Raw genomic sequence first — 19,659 nt, forward strand, 5'->3', positions numbered from 1 at the left:
GCACTCAGGATTGGCTGTGATGAAAGGAAGGTGCTGTAAGAAAGAATATTAAATGCAGAAGGCGGCGCACAGTGGGTATCCAAGAAGAAAGTGGCGTCCAGCAGTGCATAACTAAACCTCGTAAGCTCGTTCGTTTGGCTCGTGTCGGTGACACTCGGAGCCACTGGAAGTGTTGGGTGCTGGTTTTGTTTGAGGCAGTGTTAGGTTTTGAACAAAAAGGCTGGCATTAAATCCGGTTTGCATCACGCATATAGGAACTTCACAATTTTTGGACTCAGTGGTTTTGTTCATTTTGACTCGTAGTACCTTTTTGCCAGGAACAAGCCATTTTGTGGGTAATTATTTGTGTCTGGCTATTGGTCGAAACCACATTGTGAGATGCGTATGACTGTGGGTTGGTTCACTGACATGCATACCAGACTTGTTATGTGGCGGTTCATTGATTTTTGGAAATAATACAGTAGAATCTCTTTAGTTCGAACTGCATTTAAAATTTAAACTTTTGGTATATTTTATGGCTGTGTTTAACTGCATAATTTGAACAAATTGTTGGTCCTCTTCAAGTTCAGATTATCACTTTCCTACTTTAAGTTGGTCTTTCCCCATGCTACCCAGTAATTATGCAGTAGGGGACATATTAAACATAGAAACTGTTAATCATGCATCAGAAATCTTATCCCTGTCATTAAATCAGAACATTTTGAGGCCCCATGCTCTTACGGGTGTGCTGGGTTCACTTTTGCTGACTCCATTCTGAAGTAGCTAGCTGAATGTGTGGATTTCCATCGCTCTGATTAAGCTTTGTTAGGCACATGCTGCTAGACGTTTTTGTTGGTGAATTTACATCTTTAAACTGATGACCGTGTATATGCTGACGTGCACCATTTGTCATTGTCTGTAGAAGCTTGAGGCTCCATTGCAGCATTCAACTCATGCCTGCCACAAGTGACGTGGCTAGCTCATATTTGTCGCCGTGGCTCCTTTGGGCGCAGCTCTTTCCTTCCTCAAAGGTTGACCGCTTTAGTTGCTTGGATAGCCTTGTGGTTGTTTACTTGTCATTTGTAGGCCTAATGATGGCTCTCTCCTTTACTTTTTTTTTTTTTCATATCATTTATTGTAAGTACACTTTCCCTGTATTTGCATGTTGTGTCCCAGCTATTTCAGGCTTTTCAGCTGTACCAACATTTACTTATGCTCTCTGCTGTCCACCGCGGTGTCCTAGTAGTTATGGTGCTCGGCTGCTGACCCGAGAGATGCGGGTTCGATCCCGGCCGCGTCGGTCGAATTTCGATGGAGGTGGAATTCAAGAGGGCCATGTACTGTGCGAAACCCCAGGAGGTTGAAGTTTCTGGAGCCCTTACTACAGCATCCCTCATAGCCTGAGCCACTTTGGGACATTAAACACATAAACCGAACCAAACCAAACGACACCGTTGACTTATGCTGTTGTATTGTATTATATTGTGAGTTCTTATCACTTTTTCTGCAAATTGTTTATCATAGCACTGTTTGTTGATCTCGAAAGCCATGAAAAAGGTTTTGTTGACCTGTCAGTTGGTTGGCAAGAGCCCTGTACAACCCTTGAAAGTAATATCGATACCAAAACCTTGCTTGCATAATTTCTTCTTTCAAATAATGCATTAGACATTAGTTTACATGAATTATAACAGGGTATTTGCCCAGGGCTGCTAAATAATTGGTAATTGAATTTTTTCTCACGTGCTGTTTCGGTTTTGGTTTCATCAACCGAACGACACCTGTGCAGTATAAACACTGATACATAGTTTTATTTCACTACAGTGCTTAAGCCAGCCTTTTTCAAGATCTGGAAGGACAGATGACATATCAGCGTATATACTGCAGTTGTTTTTCATGCCTCATGTGACCTAAATATTTCTTACGCATCACAAAGAAGAAAACTCAGATGTCTATAATCTTTTAATATATTATTAAAGCTGCATTTTATTTTTAATTGTTAGGCTGGTAGGCTATTGTGCCATGCTTTTTTGATCTTCAGTGAAAATATATATTCATGGCTTGTACTACAGTCTTTGTAAATCTTAAAAAGATTTCTTGATCTGGTAAAAACAACTAGCTTGAACGCAAACATTGCTGCAGTGGTTTTTTAAAATACTAGTCTCAGTGCAAGGCAGTCACAGCGCTGCAAGGGATCAAGTAGTGCTTATAGTTAATCTGTTGAGTTAAGTAATAGCACAGGAGTGCTGGTTCTAGTGATAGTGCTGAGCAGCCTTTTATTTTCATTTTCACCTCGTAATGCTGTCGTAAATTGGGAACAAGCTCTTTAGTTTAATCCAAAATAAGCTGTATTTCTAACAAGAGTGCCTTGTGCAGATTCTGACTATGAAATTTCAGATGAAATTTATTTTGCTATACTGCTAATCTCATTATTAGACCTTAGAAGATGGGAGATTAGTACAATTGTAAGTTTGCACTAAATAAAAGTGCATCACAAGCACATTAAAAAGTGTACTAGTCAAGGGATTATACAATCTAGCGGGCAGGTCTGCATCGATGCGTGAAATGAAAAAGCACATGGAAAAGAATTTCAGCTTCTTTTGTAGTCCATGTATGAGTCCACCTATGGGCAGTGCACTCCTGAGTCTTATCAGCTTGATCGGTTTTGTGAATTGGTAGTTGCTAAAGCGGTACTATAATCAACACACTGTGGTTAGCTTTCCTGTGATGGCTGTCACAGTGAATATGTGCTCATAATCACATTTGACCTACTATGAGAGTGGTAGTGCTCAGCTGTCTGTCGCACTGCGTTTGGGAGTGTTTTTTGCATCAGTTTTGACCTGTGTTTTTTGTTACATCTGGTGGCCTCGCATTAAATGTGATCCACTCTTTCTGTTTGTGTTGTTGCAGGCGTCCAGCCTCCCTGTAGAAAGTAAATGCGTATTCCGGGGGAAATGTGGCATACACGAGGACACCGAGAAAGACATTCCTTGTGTGTACAGTGGGGAAGCACAGCCCCTGGAGCAAGAAGGCCTAGATATTATCAGTAACCTCTGCCCCCACTTATTAGAAGGTGAGTACATGAGGGTTCGAACATGGAATGCTTTGCTTGGAGCACGATGTGCTGAGTAGCAGTAACCTAATTGTTTCATTGTTTATCGTGGCACGCTTGGGGAACAAAACAAATGATTTTTCATTTTTCGTTGAGCGCGTCTTGTGTGTTTCAAGTGTTCTTTATTTTTTGTTTCTTTGTGGCCCAGGTAATGAACCAAAGTTCTGCTGTGATCTGCCACAACTAGAAAAAATGAGCGAAGAGCTACAACAGCCCATCAGCTTAGGCATGGGGAAGTGCCCCACCTGTTACAGTAATTTTGTGCGGATATTCTGCGGATTTTGCGACCCAAACCAAGCGGACTTCATGGCTGTGAATGCAAGTGAGCCCAGTGAAGAGAAGCCAGGGGAGAACATGCTTGCTACCCTTGACTACGCTGTTGGTGAAGAGTGAGTAATTTCTTCTGCTTGTTGTTTACCCACAGCCACGGAGGCTTTGTTCGTTAAAAACTTTGCACGATGCCTCTGTGGCAGCTTTCTTTCCAGTCTTTTCTTGTTTCACAGTTTATTGTTTGGCTAGGATATTGTAGGGCTAACAGCATTCCTATTTTGGTACTTTGAATGTGTTAGAAATGTTGAGGAAGCATTCTGTGCGCCAAGTGACTGTCTGTCATGAAATAATTTTCATAATTTTTTAAATTGGAGCAACACTACTCACTCATATATGCTAGTTATGAGGCATTGCTGCTGCTTTGTTTCCTTCCTTGTACTTCTGTGGTGCTGACACAGGGAAAAAGATTGACTGCTATTCAGTGGATTGGCTAAACGCCTATTGCAAGAGTGTTAAGCATAGGAAAAACAACTGTTAGGAGGCTATTATCCAGATGGAATGGCATGAGGCCTTGAAAGCACATGAGGCCATGAATAGTCGACGCAATGTTTAGGACCGAAACGTTGTAGAAATTGTATTGTTGCTTGTTATGAGACTAAACAGCTAACTTAACAATAAAGGCAAAAGGGGGGGGTCAGAGGAAGGGGGGGGGGGGGGGGTAGATTGGTGCTATTAGTGATCTTCTTTTCACATTTGCTAATGCTCTGCATCAAGAAGTGATGATGATGATGACAATGGATTTTTATGATGCGAAGGCATCTGTGGCCAAAGAGCACCATGGCATAAGATATCTTCTATTCATGGTGGGGTCCTTAACCCCACCTTGAGAAGAAAAACACATGTATTACAATCTTTCTAGGGAAATTGCTGGTGGTTGGGCAGTAATTTGATAACTTGATAAGTTTGTGAGTGCACCATTACAGTTTCAAACCTCTCGTGCACATTGTTATCGACTAGTCATGAATCAACTTGCCCATGGTGGAAGAAAATTATCTTGCTGGTTCTTGTTTGTCTGTTACTTGGACAGTCCTTGCATGGCAACCTTTGCTGCCAAAGAGTCACGAAAGTGGTGCACTCCCTCTAGTCATGCAAGTGCGTCAGCTTGCGGTTCTTCGTTTTCAGATTTGTTCACGGTGCATTCAACTCCTGCGTCAACGTCAAGTCGGTGCTGACGGGCACGACGGTGATGCAGCTCATGTGCGGAGCCAACGCTGCCAACTGCAAACCTCAGGACTGGCTAGACTTTCTGGGCGCAACCACTGAAGAAGGCGGATACTCCCCTTTTAAGTTTAACTACATCACCACTCCGGAGAAAAGCATTGTGAGCAGCGGAGTTACCCTGAGACCGTACAACCCTCCTTTCCACAAGTAAGAAGTGCACCTTGTTGTGTAGATATCATGTGTGCCGGGCAGTGGAACAGTTACACTGTTTAGGAACGCCTAGTGGTAGTCATTGCACCGTCCTTTCACAGGTAATATGGAGCTTTTTCGTCGTTTTATTTTGGATTGAAAGCTCCACTTCTCGTGTACAGACCTTGAAGGTCATGCTATGGCGCAGATATGACCTTGAAGCGGCCTCAATTAATAAAAGAACGGGAGAAAATTGTGGTATAGGTGGGAACCGAACCCGGGCCTCCGGCATGTGAGATTGGGGCGCTTCCACTCTGCCACGACTGTTCGACTTTTGGAAGTGAATGAAGGCACGTCTAGTGAATGAACAGATATCTAAGGAAGGTATCTTTGTGATGTGTACTGAGGCATGCATGAATGATTTAATTATGAGCATGTAAATTCCAGACATCCGAATTAAGTGAGTAGCGAAGTACGTCTCCGGCAAATTTCCTTCGTGCATGACATGCAGTCGTAGCGCCATCATGCGGCACCCACTTAAACCCCCAGCATGCAATCTACGGCAATGGTCCAGCAGATGGCGCACGGCTAGTGATTGCACAGTTGTCTTAGATACGTATCATGGAGTTATGTACTGAGGCATTGATGAGTAACTGAATTATGAGCGTGAAAATACAGATTTTCCACTTAAGCGAGTAGCGAAGTTGTCCTAACGCAGTCAACATTACAGATGCCAAGCTGTGTCTAGTAGCCTGTTACACCACAGCTTTCACTTTTTAACCAGGTTCAACAGTAGCTAAACCACAGCCAATTTTTTTTCATTTCAGTCCCAGGATGTGCAAAGTAATCTGTATCTATTAAAAATTTGCCAATAGCCAGTGCACATATTATATTATGATTAATAACGTTATTAGTATTATTAGCGGGTAATGATGCTGTTGAGCTTAGGCACTACATGAAGGCAGCCTTAGAAAGCAGCTCACTCTGGATCATCGTGTGGCTGTCTTTCATTCACAGAGTAATTCCAAGCAGCTGAAACTAACAAGTTAAGAAAGGAAATGTTTGAAGTCATTGCTGTAGTTCTCCACTTACCTGCTACTTGTCCGTCACGCAGGTGTTCCGATCCTTTCGGCCCCAGCCAGCAGAAGTGCAGCTGTAGTGACTGCCCGGAGGTGTGCACACCTCTGGAGCCACCGCTGCTTCCGCCACAGCCTGAGCCCTTCACCATGGGCCGCTACGATGGCATGCTGGTCGTGTCCATGCTTCTCTTTGTGCTGCTTAGCACCGCCGTCCTGAGCGCTTTCTTCCTGAAGAGCCACAAGCGCAAAACTTCTTTCCAAGGTACACATCATGGCCGTGGAACCTTTCTAGGGTTGCTTTAGTGCATGATCCAAGACTGGGCAGAATTGTGCACTTGTTGGCTTGCGTTGAGACCTGTTCTTGGCTGAAATCAGTAGTTACTAAAACAGCTAGGCATAAGAGCCCTTGTTTACTTAAAGAGCATTGTACCAGCATTTATTGTGCACTGATTTCTTTCTTCAGTGGTCTGGCGTTTGAGCCCTAGGACGCCAGATGAAATCCTGGTCACTGTAGCCAGTTTTGGTGGAGGCAAAGTGCAGAAGCAAACACCTGTGTGCAGTGCAGTGTCAGTGCACGTAAGAGTCCCAGACGGCCAGAAATAATCCAGACCCTTCTACTATGGCATCTCTTACAGTCTGTGTGCAGATCTGGGACATTAAATCCCTCATATCAGTTACCTTATCTTTTTTATCGAATGCATGTGAATCTTCCCTTTTATACTCTGAGGAAAATAATTAGTAAGTTTGAGCTCAGTAAGACTTCAAAGTACAACATGCATTCCAGCTCCTGGTAGAATTGCTTGCTTAGTTGTAGATGTGATCCAGTGCACTGTGCCACTACAGCAACTTGTGCTTCTGGAGTGTACCTATATAGCTTGGATTATGCTGCGGTGGTTCACCACGTTCACCTAACTTGACAGGAATTTGTGGCTATCCTTATCTGCGATGTGCCTGTGGCATGAGTTTGACATTTCCTTGGCTTTCAATGACATGAAAGCCGCCTGGTTTAATTAAAAGAAACATTAGTTTACCTTCTCCTATGGCCTTAATGCCCATTCTGCACTTTTAATTTCTCTTACGAGCTCCTGCAGGCCCCAATAAAAGTGGACTTTAGAACACCTATGAAAGCCGCCAAAGCGAAGGCCTAGAAGTTGTAAAAGGCTTATAAGTTCGTGTAGCTCCTTTATCTTTTCTTTTAGCCCTACAGGGTGCGCCCGTGAGGGCTAATTACTTGAAAGTGCAAGTCATGGAACTTGTGTTGATAAAGGTGATGTTGCATTGTTACATGGTCGTAGGTGCATCACTGGATGTATGCAACCAAATGTGTATAGTCCGTTAAGCTCCCACTAGCCTCAGTTACAGTTGCACTAGCTTCCACCTGAAAGACACTGAAAACAAAATAAGGCAGACATATTATAACAGTGCAGCATGTACTTCACTCTTGCTGGCGATTTGAATTTGTAGGCTGTGTAGGAGTGGTGAAATTAACAGAATTACCCCTTTGGTTAATGGGAGTTTGAATGTTTGAATAATCGGGCTGTGAATTTGCAACGCCGAAGAGGGATGGGCCAACCCCGGTTTATTGCTGACTTGTGAAGTGCATTCGTGTGTGCATTTTTGTGGTGCCTGTTTTTAGTCTGCTTTTTATGTGATTTCCTGACAGTTCTCGTCTCCTGTCTTACGCTGCTGTATTCGCATGTGGAGATATATCTTCAGTGTAAACCTTAATGAGCCTGCATGGATAGCGGTACAGGCCAGACCTAATTGATTTGTGTGGGATCAGAGCCTTTGTGTTGAATGTGCGGTAATTTGTGGGCGTAATCGCTTCTCTGATGAAAAATTATCTTTTTTTCTGCATTTCTGGAAAAGGAATTTCTGAAATGTGCATTGAGATGCAAAAAAACAAAAACGAGCAAGTTCTTCTAAAGTTAGATATTAAAGAATCTGCTGCGCAGCTCGAGAAATGTCTACTCCAGTAACAACGTACTGATGGCTCTCCACGCAGCAGCTAATAAGAACATTTCAGAATACTGTTGCCATATACCGCTACTCTTACTGCCGCCATCTGGTTCTTACAGCGCACGTGTACCACACACGCGCAGTCAGTTCCCAGTGGGGTAATTGTACTGGTGGCATGGTAGCAGCAAGCTAAAATGTTCTTTATTAACTGCGCATGTGCATGGAACATGTGTGAAGCTAGTAACAGTAACAGGACAGCGACACTGACCTTAAAGACACACTGAGGACGACTCTATTGAGCTTTTGTTCTTATTTAAAATCAATTTTGCTTCTCTTTTAGCTGTGTTGACAATTGTTTGACAGCAAAACACTCACTGAGAAAATCGCATTTTAAAATTTTCCCGCCACTCAATTCGAACTTGCGACGTCTATGCTGGAAAGGACTCCTTGACTGTAGTTTTGTAGTGAATGGCAGCGTAGCCTAGCGTGCAGGATCTGCACCCAAAAAAACTGCGTTGGTGCACTACAGTTAACTTGCGAAGCCGGCCTGTGGTGGCGACATGTGTATTTCATTTTTTGACGTTTTCTTAGCCCGTGAAAGCTCCGCTTTCGCTGAGAGTGGTCTGTTTGTCATTAGCTTGTGGTAATTTGTCGATACAGGCCAACTTCAGTTCGTCCTCAGTGTCCCTTTAAGTATTTTGCACTGTGTACCCTTAGCGGGCCTTACTGGCCGCCCTTCCTTTTTTTTTTTTTCCCCTACTGAACCACTCTTGCAGCATGAAGACGTGCATGTCTTTCATTTTGCTACTAGTGAGTAGCCCAGAGAGACTGGCGACGACTCCAATCGCAACACCTCAATGCTGTTTTCCCCCCGCTCCCCTTCTTTTCCCATTTTTTCCCTGCGCCACGGCTGTCGGCTTTGTCCCCAAAATAAACCCCACGCGCCCCTTCCGGCCGTGGTTGCCGCCATCCCCCCACAGTGTCGAACTCATCGGAGTCCAGTGTATCGGACACAAGCAGCAACAGCAATGACACGATCAGGACCCCCCTGCACCGGCCCTCAAAGCCAGCGCGTTCAATTTTGCTGGCCGCCGTGGATCTTGGCTCCCTTGAGGAGGTGGAACCTCTGAGGTCAAAGCGCTCAAGTACGTTGTTGGCTCGAAACCCCCTCTCTCTCTCTTTTCCATTCTCTCCTCCTCCTCCTCTTGTCACCAGCCTTGCCTTGTCCTCCCATGGCTGGGCCGCCCAGCTTTGGAACCTGCTCTCGCTTTTTCTTTTGCTGCTCACAGTCTGAAGGAAATCGCCCGAGGGATAGCTGGAGGGTGAAACTGGGCGTGTAACGGGGTTTCAGGGCATGCTTTGATGTGCCTCGGCAAGTAGTAATGCTTAATTCATCTAGCAGCAGTATGGCCAGGCAATTCTTCAGCTGTCGTGAAGCTTTCCAGGGCTCTGCTCTATTTAGCCGTCTGCTAAGCTTAGTTCTTGCTTGGATTTTGCCCTGGGGCAGAAGGCGTTTTGTAAATTATTAGAGGAACACCTACACTCTAAACAAAGAGGAGTAAAAAAGGGAGAAAGTTGTCCCCTAGCACACTTTCTTTTATGAAAGGGAGTGTACTGCACTAGACGGCAGCTTACTCCTTTTTGACTCCCATGTTGGGGAATCCTTCTTTAGAGCGTATAATGATCTGTGGGCAGCACATTTGGCTTGAATAATTAGCCAGTGTCAAGTGAGTTAATGCTTTTTGCTTCATTAGTGGAGAAAGCAAGTAGGGCTTCTTCACTTCATTTCACTGGTCATCACTATTAGTCTAGTTTAAACTAGCCGGGAGTATCATCAGAGCCTGGCAATTTGATACATTTGGTGTGAACACAGGGTTTCCCTCAGACTTGTGCGCTGCCCTTCCTGCCCTGTCCTCTGTATATAACCCTTGGGAGCAGTAGCACTGGCTCTTTCATGTGCTCAGTCTGCCCCGTTTGTGTGTGTGTGTGTGTCGTTTCTATCTATGGATTGGTGTTTTTGTGGTGGTTGTTTGTGTTTGATTGGCGTGTGGGTTGAGCTCAGCTCCCCGTTGTGTGGAACATTTTTTCAGTTCACAGTGTTACGTGTGCTGTTCCTGCTGTAGTTCCGTGCACTACAGTGTGGTGTTCACTCAATTTTTGGCACGTCTCTGGTCATTGTAGCTGGGAGTCTGGTTCAGCTACAATATCCCATTGCAGCTTTATTTTTTAAAACTGGTACAGGGAAAAAAAGAGAGTAAAAATCTTCACACTTTGGGTGCAGAGCACATAAACCCACTGCCACTGACAGAGCTCGTGGGGAAGTTGGTATTTCCTTAAGGGGAAGGGGGGGGGGGGGGGGGGGGGTTGTCAGTATTTTACATTTAACCATCTGTATCTGTTGAGGCTTCGTACGTAGATACCTTAACCCTGAGTTTTCATTTTGACTAGCACAGTGCAGTTTTTGCTTTGGAGCGCGTTTTATGGAGGAACTTGGATTTATAGGTGGTTGGTGGGAAAGATGAAAGAATGATGCTGAAAAGAGCTGAATTGAAGGTTCAGGGCGCGTTATCTTCATGCATTCTTTACTGTCTGTAAGTGGTCTACTAGTTCTGAGCCTCACCTACTATCTGTGGCATTGGATATTAAATATGCTTTTAATTTTAAGTTGATTGTTAGAGTCAACGGTATAGTGAAAGTGCGAAGTACATTTGGGGATTGCAAGCAATGTGCTTGCTGCCATTCCATATGGTGATCGGCTGACATGAACCATCTTGAGAGTCAAATCTTACTAAGAGCTTGGCTCATGTGCAAGTCCAACTTCTTTTTAAAAAGCAAAGAATGAGGCAAACAAAGCTGAGGTTGTAGCTGCGGTAGTCAGTCTGGCTTGTTATGTAAATCGGTCGTCTCGCTTTGGAGAGTGTCATTATTCTGAAACACTGAGTTGAAATTGTGTTCATTCTGTTCTGGCGTTCCCTGCTGATGCATTTGTAATGTCTTGAGGTGCTTTGAATATGTCTCGCTGCTGCTTCATTTCTCCACTCTTATTGTGAACCTTTCTTGCTAACGTTACCTGCTAAGCATTTGTGCAAAGCTGCCATAATTGCTGTTCATTGGGGCTTTTTCTGGCCACACTTTCTGTCGGGTCCTTGCTTTGCATCGCTCAAGGTAGCTGCCAGCAGTAAGCTGTATCAGTCCTTCTTTTATACTTCGTCAAGGCAAGTCCAAGGTATTATAGTTACTTCCACCTCAAAATGCACTGACCTTAAGGGTGTATCACCTTCCAACTAAAACATTCTTTCAGTATTACAGTCTTCTTAGAGAGTCCAATTGTAATTCCTTTGAATGAGTCAGTTGCTTGCCACGGGTGGTAGTTCCCGACAAAACTCTCATAGTTGTATTGACCACTTTTAATGTCGTTAGACTGATGTGCTCGTGAGAAGCTGAATGAATTGACCCTAGGAGAAAAAAATGCTTGAGCCAGTAATTTGAGCTCTTCCTTTCCGCCTGCTGTGCTGCTAACAATTTGTAAAGGCATATTAAATGTGTGCAGCATTTTAAGCATGGGCTGTTTTTTTCTTTGTTAGACTGATAGGCTTTCTTTTTCTTTATAAGACTGCTTTCATTGAAAATTTTAAATTTTTACATTGCCTGATTGGAACAATTTTTTTTGCGAGCAGTGATCCATTCATGTATTTCATATACCTTAGATGCATTGTACTGCTGCCAAAATGACTGATGGTTTGCTCTGCATTGGCCAGTCTTTCAGTTTTCTTGCTTCATTTGGCACCTGACAGGCACTCTGTGCTGCGTCTCTGTTACACTTGCTTTCATCCGTTTTCTCAGCTGCTTTTTGCTCTGCATAGCTAAATGGGAATTAACCTTTTTTGGTGTCTTGTCTTGTCTTGACTTATGTTTTGTGTTTTGCTTTTGCTCTAGTTTTGTATGCTGCCATTGTGAGCAAATAACACGCATGATATTTTTTACTAGTTCGTGGAAGCCATTCAGCGAGCTATGAAAGGGGAAAGTCCCGTGTAGCCTTGGTTTCTTTTTGGAAGTGTATTGTGTTTCTGATTGAAGGTGAGCCATTTTAAAATAAATTCAAGAAATTGCGTACCTTTAAGAATTCAGGAATTGTACATGTTCACTGAGCTATATAGAAGGCAGATTATGTTGCGCCACTTAGTGCAGTATATTTCTTTTTTTTCCCCAGTATTAACTCTAATTGTAAACTGTTTGGAGACTAGTATACTGGACGTTTCTCCTAAGATGTTCTGCAATCTTCAAAAATCTTCGTCTTAGCATTGTCAGCAGTGTAGTCCATCAGAATACGGCTAGTACATGCTAACTTGTAGGCTGGTCAGCTGGTACTGAGTAATTGACTTTTTTATTATTGCTGCTAGACTCCTTATTTACTGCGAGGCATTAGCTCACCGCAAGTAATTTCCATATGAGTTTTTAGAATTTCGAAAACAGTTACCCTCTCTATTTTGGCCCAACAAATTTTGGCTCAATTCCTTAGTACTTCTTGTTCGCGCTTTAAACAAGCCTAATCTGTAGTTCCAAGCAGTTGGATAATGTAGCCTCTGTTGTTTAATTACTGTCTCACACCACTCCCGTGGACTCCTCATTAACTATCACCGGTTTTCAGTTTAAAGCGAAGTCTTTGTATTCCATACCATGTGGCTGCCAAGACCTAGTTTGTAATACCAGTTCGAAAGTTTCACTAAAAACGTGAGGCACTTTTGCCCACACCAGGAAGAAAGCTTTTGCATATTGTTTAGAGAATCCATAAACAGGGTGTTCTGCTTTCATGGTTGCGTTAATGTGCATGTTTTCTTTTGTGTTGCTTTTTTTGTGGCTTCTTTTTGTGCTTGCTTTGCGCTTGAAGCTTTGTTGCTTGCTTCAAGGCCGGCCAGTTTAGTGGGAGCCAAGACCACCAAGGTGAAAATTTTACGCCGTCATATTAGTTCGCACTGTAGGCAGTGTATTGCCCATAGCTGTTTAAAGGGCATGCTTATGCCAGTGTTAGCATTGTGAGAAAAGTCATTTTGTATTTTAGGTGATGAATTAAAGTTTCGTTTTAGTGTTTAGCTTATTTCATTACAAGGCTTATAGGTAGCTAGTCCCTTATTAATTACAAGAAAGAGGAGCAAAGCTGGAAAACAAAGAAAGGAATGTGAATGGGGTCAAAATAAAAAACAATGTAGTTGCATGGCTTGCACCTGATAAAATGGGGAAACATAATAGTTGCAACTTTACAACGGCAATTGTTTATAAACTTTTGAATAGGTGGAAAAAATCATTTTTAACTCCTTGAAGGTTGAATTTGTACTCGGGAAAACACGTCCCTATGGTCAAAAATTTTTTATTGGTGCTTCAGAATAAACATAATGAGGGTCATCGCATTGCGCCTGCTCCTGCGATGTTTTTTGTTGGGCACCCGAAGATGTGCGGTCGTTCTCGGATTCAGACTCTCCGCTTGGTAAGTACTTTGGGTGTGAAGCCATCGCTGTCGTCACCTGAAGAGCAGACTGTGCACTGCCATAAAGAAGTGACAGTGCGCAACAGAACGACTCAAATCAAACTGAGTAAACAGAGCTGAGAGCGATAACGCCGCCTGAGTGCCGGCAATAAACCAAGCAAGGTGCCACTCAACATTAAAATGAGCCATTGTGCAACTCCACAAGGTCAGATGATGCACTGGAGAAACCTGTATTGGGCAAGTGCCGGATCGTAAACCACGTGAACCAGCACTGAAGAAAACAAAGGTTCTCTTTTCCTCCACAAGATGGAAGCACAGACAAAATGTTTTTTCCAAGTCTCAAGAGATGGCGTCACCTGGTCTTCAGTGCCTACTTGCAGTGCGGTGCTAAATTTTGAATGCATGATCATCCCATACTTGTATGGCAGCGGCAGTCAGAGGGTAAATTTTTTGAAATATGTTGCTGTTTTAAAGCTTTAAAGATGAGTTTTGCGAAAGCATTCAGTACTTTTGCCGAAACAGGCACTTACCCTATGCTTGACGCATATCCACTTCTGTTCCTGTTGTGGAACCAAACCTAACATATTTGAATGACTAACTGAGGAGAGTAAGCTAACAAACTAGATGAAAAACGAATGCGAGTGCATGAAGAATGCTTTTATAAAAGTTTGCATCATGGACCAAGAAGCATATAATATGCTGCCATAATTAGTTTAGCCAAGTCACGACATTGAGCTTCATGATAGTAGTGTCATGTTGTATATACAAGTAGTCGCTCACCTACATAGGCGCTTCGTATAGCTTTAGTTTGCTCTAGAGGTACACTCATTTTATTTTAGTATATTGTGTACTTCACAGTATGCTTTCAGTTTATGAATAGTTCAAGTGCTAAGCTACTTCAGAGTATTATTGCTTGTTCAGAAGGAAATGTCGAGATCCTGATGAAGGGAATAGTGTAGGCCTAAATGTTTTGTGATGTGATAATGCCATGTAAAGTAATGAGTTTTTAGATTTTTAGAACCTGTTTAAAATGGAAAGCAGTTTTAGACATTTACATTATTACTTTTGTGTGTCATGTTTACTTGGTTGGTTTTTAATTGTTTGAAAGTTTAGTGATGCAACAGTCGGTATGTGAAACTAAATGCAGCCTTTTTAATTGCCTCTCTTGGCTGAGTCACTGGCTTGTTTCTGCTCAGATTTCGCACAGAGATAAAATTTGGTGGTAATTTTTGTTTTATACCACGTTTGGACAGGGTACTTGCCCGATTCGATCAGAATTATTTGGAGACCTGCATTGTCTACCGCGATGCCAAACCAGAACAGCAAGTCTTCATAAAGTGTTACTGGTAATGCCATCTTGTGCCCGCTCATCAACTTTCTACCATGTAAGTTGCTGTGAACGTGGAGGGTGTTCACCTCTGCATTCACAGCAGCTTCCACTGTGGGTGGCTCATTTCTTAGATGGGCACGAGGTGATGTTACCGGTACAGTCTTTCTGAAGTGCTGTTTTGGTCGGTCACCACTGCAGATAATGCAGATTTTTGATCAGTTCTGAACAAATCAGGCAAGTACTCCACTCGAGCGTAGTGTAAAAGAAAAATTACCACCAAATGTTTCATCGGTGCAAAATTCTCGCACGAACTAGACAGTAATTTAGCCGAGAGAAGCTGTTTACAAGGTGCATTTCGCGACATAACAGCCAGTGTGAATAAACATCCTATCGTTCTGTTGGCTTCGAAACATTTTCGTATTGGTCTCAGCAGCTGGTAATGTTGTTGAAATATAACCGTGCAAAGCCATTTGAGCATGCACAGAGCATTGAACCATGACAGTGTTCTTCAGGTAATTACAAGACTCTTGCAGCCCTTTTATCTTCTGATCAGCTTATCGCAAAGTCAATTCAGACGGCATACAGGCTGCCGGTATTACTGTCAGTTCGATTGGTTACTGATAGCATTAAGGTATGCGTAGGTTACTTTCACAGCCCAGAGCCTCTTAGCAATGCATAAGAGAACAGGGGTTTTTATTAGTTTTTTTTTTTTTTTCATCCTTAGCCGAAACTGCAGTGTAGCACAATACTGCACCCAAGTCATAGTGCGCTTTAGTGTGGTGGTGGATGTTCACAGCCACCCTTTTTCATGCATTGCTGCTTTTTTTCTGAAAGCATGGCGATAGAAGTGCCCTTTGAAGGGATACTGAGGAAAGTTGGCCGATATCGACTGAGCGCCCTATTTTCACTGAAAAATGGAGTTTTTATAAGTTAGGCAAGGCGAGAAAATTGAAATGTAGTCTTCACTGCCGCCGGCCGTTTTCACGAGCAAACTGCACTGGAGCCAAGTACTATACTTTATTTGGGTGCCGATTTCTGAGTCTATACCACATCACCATCCACTTCCATCCAGTGCCCACGGAGTCCGGAATTGCCTCCATGTCATCTTCAATATCAGTGAGCTTGAGTGGAATGACAGGAAAAAAGATGTTCTGGTTTCAACCCCAGACTTTTTTCATCTTTTCATGTTGGCCAAACATCAGCAGGGCTGCAAAAAAGTCGAAGTTGCATGCAGTTGTCTTCAGCATTGCTTTGAAACTAGTAGGATGACTTTTGGGGAGGGGGGGATCGGAAGTCTCTTTTTCATTTAGCCTCTGGCTTTGGGACTAGTAACGGCGGTGAAAGGTTCTTTAACTGGGACTTATTCCGGGTAGAATGGTCAGGCATGGGTTCATGTGCTCACACCCAAACTTTCTGCATATTGGTTCTGCAAGCTCTAGACAAGTTTCATGCTTCAATGATTCATGGCGGACACATACATTGTGTCTAAACAATGCGTAACATCACATGCTAGCTCTTGTGAATACTGGCCTTTGAGCTTTAATGCTGTCATTTCGACAATCTAATGAGTCCAATCTGATTGAGGTGGTGTCCTGTTTCCATGTACAGTTTGATAATCATGTAGGTCAAGTTGCTGTCTACTATGGCGCTAGTAGGCACATTGTTTCTGTTTTGGTTTAGCTTCTTGCCTAACTGCAAAAGCAGTTGTTCTCAAATGTGTATAGTCCCAATTTTAAAAGTAATGATACTTATATAGGGTTATATATATACGTATATATGTACATGTATCACTTCAAAGCTGTAGACTAGAACCGTAACTTCCTTATGGGTATATTATGATTGCAAATGGCAGAACCACGGAGATACAAGGCTGCCCCTAATAGAAATCAAACATTAACTTACTTAGTGTGAACTGGTTATAATGCTGTTAGGCTAATTTCCTTAAGGTGGGACACTGCTTTGAAATCGTTAGTGTCCCGAAAAAAAAAAATTGAAGTAAAAAAAAAAAACAGGTTTCGCATCTGTAATGTCTAATTATGTCCCAAAAACGACCCAGACGTGACTTTAAAAATTTTTTGTGGCCGTAGGTAGCAACAAACTGGCTGAGATCTCCATGAAATTGCTAGTTTTCTGAAGTGTTTTTTGACCTGACTGCCCTGCTTGCAGAAAGCATAGCATGGCATTGTCTTCATGAATTTTGACACAGTTTGTTACATTTTGTTCCGTGATAAATCCTTCATGAAGTGAAATTCCTGTATTTCTCAATTACTTTCTCATTTTTTCACTCTGTCGCTAATTTGACGTGACGGTAATGAGTGTGCAAGCATAGTTATAATATCCTGTTTACAAAAAACTCATGTTTTTGAAAAAATTTTTGGAGAATGTAGCAGTTGCAGCATGAATCATTCCCTTGGCTGAAATTTGAGTGACTTTAGGCTCCTACCATGTTTTGTTGTCACGTCATGCTTTCTGCAAGTTTGGTACAGCAGTGAACCACATATAAATTTATAATGTCAGAACTACTGAAGATATATGAGTGAAAATCTGTATTTATTCATTTAGTGCTCTTCCCAATAAGTGTGCCAAATTACATCACTCTACTCAAAAAAAAAATTCACATCAGAGAGCTGAGTCCCCCCTTTAAAAAAGTGGCTTGTCACTTTTTTATGTTCAGCAAGTTCATTTCCAGTTCATGGTGGAAAAACAGTGCATACTAAGACAGAGAACACAGAACAAGAGGGGAAACACTACAAGCGCTGTAGTGTCTCCCCTCTTGTTCTGTGTTCTCTGTCTTAGTTTGCGCTGTTTTTCCACCATGAATTCACACCAACTAGCCCAAATGTCTGCTCTGCTCATTTCCAGTGACGGTTCGTTTGAGACGCCTGCAATAACTATACCCTACTTTCAAGCCTGCATGGACAGTACAGTGTTACTTGATGTGACAATAGAAATGTCTTGCTTGATAATTCAAATTTGACCAACTGTTATTCAGGATACAACTTCAGAGCAGGCTCTTCAGCTGAACCATATTCTAAGTTTTAAAATTTGGTTGCAGCTGGTGTGATGACTGTCTTTTGAACGCAGAGCAAACAGTGTTGTGTTGTTGTACTTGACTAGCCCTCTGCCCGATCGTCCAGTTTCTCTGCTCTTTCTCGAGTTTTGTCGCCAAAGGTGTGGTGTGGGGGCGTTGTCTTGCAGTGAGCGGGCAGAGTTTTCCCTACTCGCCCAACCACTCTCCACCGGGCTCACCCATTACCCTGCGTCCTCCACCGCTTGCCGGGGACACCGCAGATGGCAGCACCATGAACGGCGTGGCGCACGGCAACGGTGTGGCCAACGGCGATGCCAAGGTGGCCGTCGTCGGCAGTGGGGACGAGGCGCACGTGCGGACCCTCTCCTCGTTTGGGGCCACGATGGAGCGGCTGCTCCAGGCGGGCTTCCACCGCTGGGGCCTCTTCGTGGCGCGCAACCCCTTCCTGGTGCTGGTGGCCGCCCTGGCGGTCAGCGTGCTCCTCTCCCTGGGTCTCCTCAAGTTCACTGTGACTACCAACCCAGTCGACCTTTGGGTGTCCCACAGCAGTCTGGCCCGCAAACATATGAACTACTTCAACAGCCACTTTGGGTGAGCTGAGGGATGAACAGTACTGTTGCTGTACTGTTGTTGCTGTACTGTTGTTGCTGTACTGTTGTTGCTGTACTGTTGTTGTTGTCGTTGTTGTTGTAGCTGTAGGTTCGTGTGTAACTGGGGGGAAAGCAGCTGCCTCAAGACTTGGAGGACTGGGTCATTGCTCTCCTTTTAACGTCAAACTGTCACTTGTGGCTTTGTTGTCAATTCAAGCCTATGGTGGGTTCCAGCATGGCCCACAGATATGGTCTAATGCATCTGTATTTGTCATTGTCGATGCATAACAGCTACTTTATTATATTGACCTGACACTGTTATAGCACTTTGCGGGATTGGGAGAGTGTGTAATTTTGTCCGTAGAATGTAAGGTTTGGAATGACTCTTGACTGTCTGTGGGAGGCAGTAGCATCCCTGGGGACTCACCTCAGGTTAGGGGGATTAGTAACTTAAATGATTGTGGCCCTTTTCATTCTGTAGCGTTTGCCTGTACACACTGCCAGCATCAAATGAAATGTGAACTAGATAACTGTAAAGCGGTCGTAAGAAAACAAACATGTCGGGTGCTTGAGAGGAAGTACAGGCAGGGTTCACTAACTCTCCTATGCAGTAACCCCCGTTCCAGCTGTCTTGCTCACATTTCCTTTTGACGCTGGCAGTACATGACAAACATTGAAGAATTGCAGGCCTTTGTTTTAATTTATTTGAGTGCTTTCATAGCGTACTTTTAATCAGAGTAATAACGGAAGCTTGAGGCATCGTTGAACAAGAGTTCAGTGAGATCTGCAAGCTGACTGACTATTGTCTTAATTTCTCCTTACCTTCTGATCATTTTATTGTTTTATATAAACATAGCACAATTGGAAGTCTGTAACAATTTCATAAACAAAATAGACTTTGTATTGATGCCAGCTGGTATGCCGCAAAAAGGGCTGCGATTCAAACACATCTTTTATCTTCATGTATGCAGGGTGGACTTGAATACATCCGTATTGTTTTTACATATTGTATTCTGTTCTTTTTTATTCCCCCCAGTCCTTTCTACCGTGTGGAGCAGATCATCCTGCGTCCGAAAGCCCAGGATTTCTTCATTGTAGAGAAAGCTGGAGTGAACAAGACCTTTGGCCCAGCATTCGAGAAGAACTTCATGTTGGAGGTGCCACTTTTTATTCGCAGTTCTGCTTGCAGCAAAAAAAAAAGCCCGATTTCTTTTGAACCTCAAAGTGACTTGTGGGAAAAGCGAGGGCCAGATGGCAAAATTATGTGTGAGAGCTTGTTAGTATGTAGCTTAAGGTTAGTCTTAGCTGAGCAAATCTCTAACCTTTGCTCGTTGTTAAAGGGAGGATTTCATAGTGTGTAGACTGGATCTTAAGTTTTCCTGCATAATTTTGAACTCTGATTGAAGTTTTTTGTCTGCAG

At 43.1% G+C, this 19,659-nt stretch overlaps 1 protein-coding gene across 6 annotated transcripts in view; it reads left to right on the plus strand.

The window, feature by feature from the left end:
- Positions 1-19,659, plus strand: part of LOC149371483 (NPC intracellular cholesterol transporter 1-like) — a 105,323-nt gene that overhangs the window by 52,673 nt on the left and 32,991 nt on the right. For 3 of the 6 annotated variants that reach the window (XM_089565705.1, XM_089565704.1, XM_089565707.1), the window contains exons 2-8: positions 2,887-3,049; positions 3,237-3,477; positions 4,541-4,786; positions 5,883-6,109; positions 8,787-8,951; positions 17,817-18,240; positions 19,276-19,396. In XM_089565705.1, coding sequence (XP_089421831.1) covers positions 2,887-3,049; positions 3,237-3,477; positions 4,541-4,786; positions 5,883-6,109; positions 8,787-8,951; positions 17,817-18,240; positions 19,276-19,396 — 1,587 coding nt within the window. The remainder of the gene's footprint in view (positions 1-2,886; positions 3,050-3,236; positions 3,478-4,540; positions 4,787-5,882; positions 6,110-8,786; positions 8,952-17,816; positions 18,241-19,275; positions 19,397-19,659) is intronic. The other 3 variants (XM_089565708.1, XM_089565709.1, XM_089565710.1) reach the window with 3 other exon arrangements.

Source organism: Amblyomma mixtum, chromosome 1 (genome assembly GCF_055824585.1).
Source record: "Amblyomma mixtum isolate Tamu chromosome 1, ASM5582458v1, whole genome shotgun sequence".
In the NCBI taxonomy this organism is placed as follows: Eukaryota; Metazoa; Arthropoda; class Arachnida; order Ixodida; family Ixodidae; genus Amblyomma; species Amblyomma mixtum.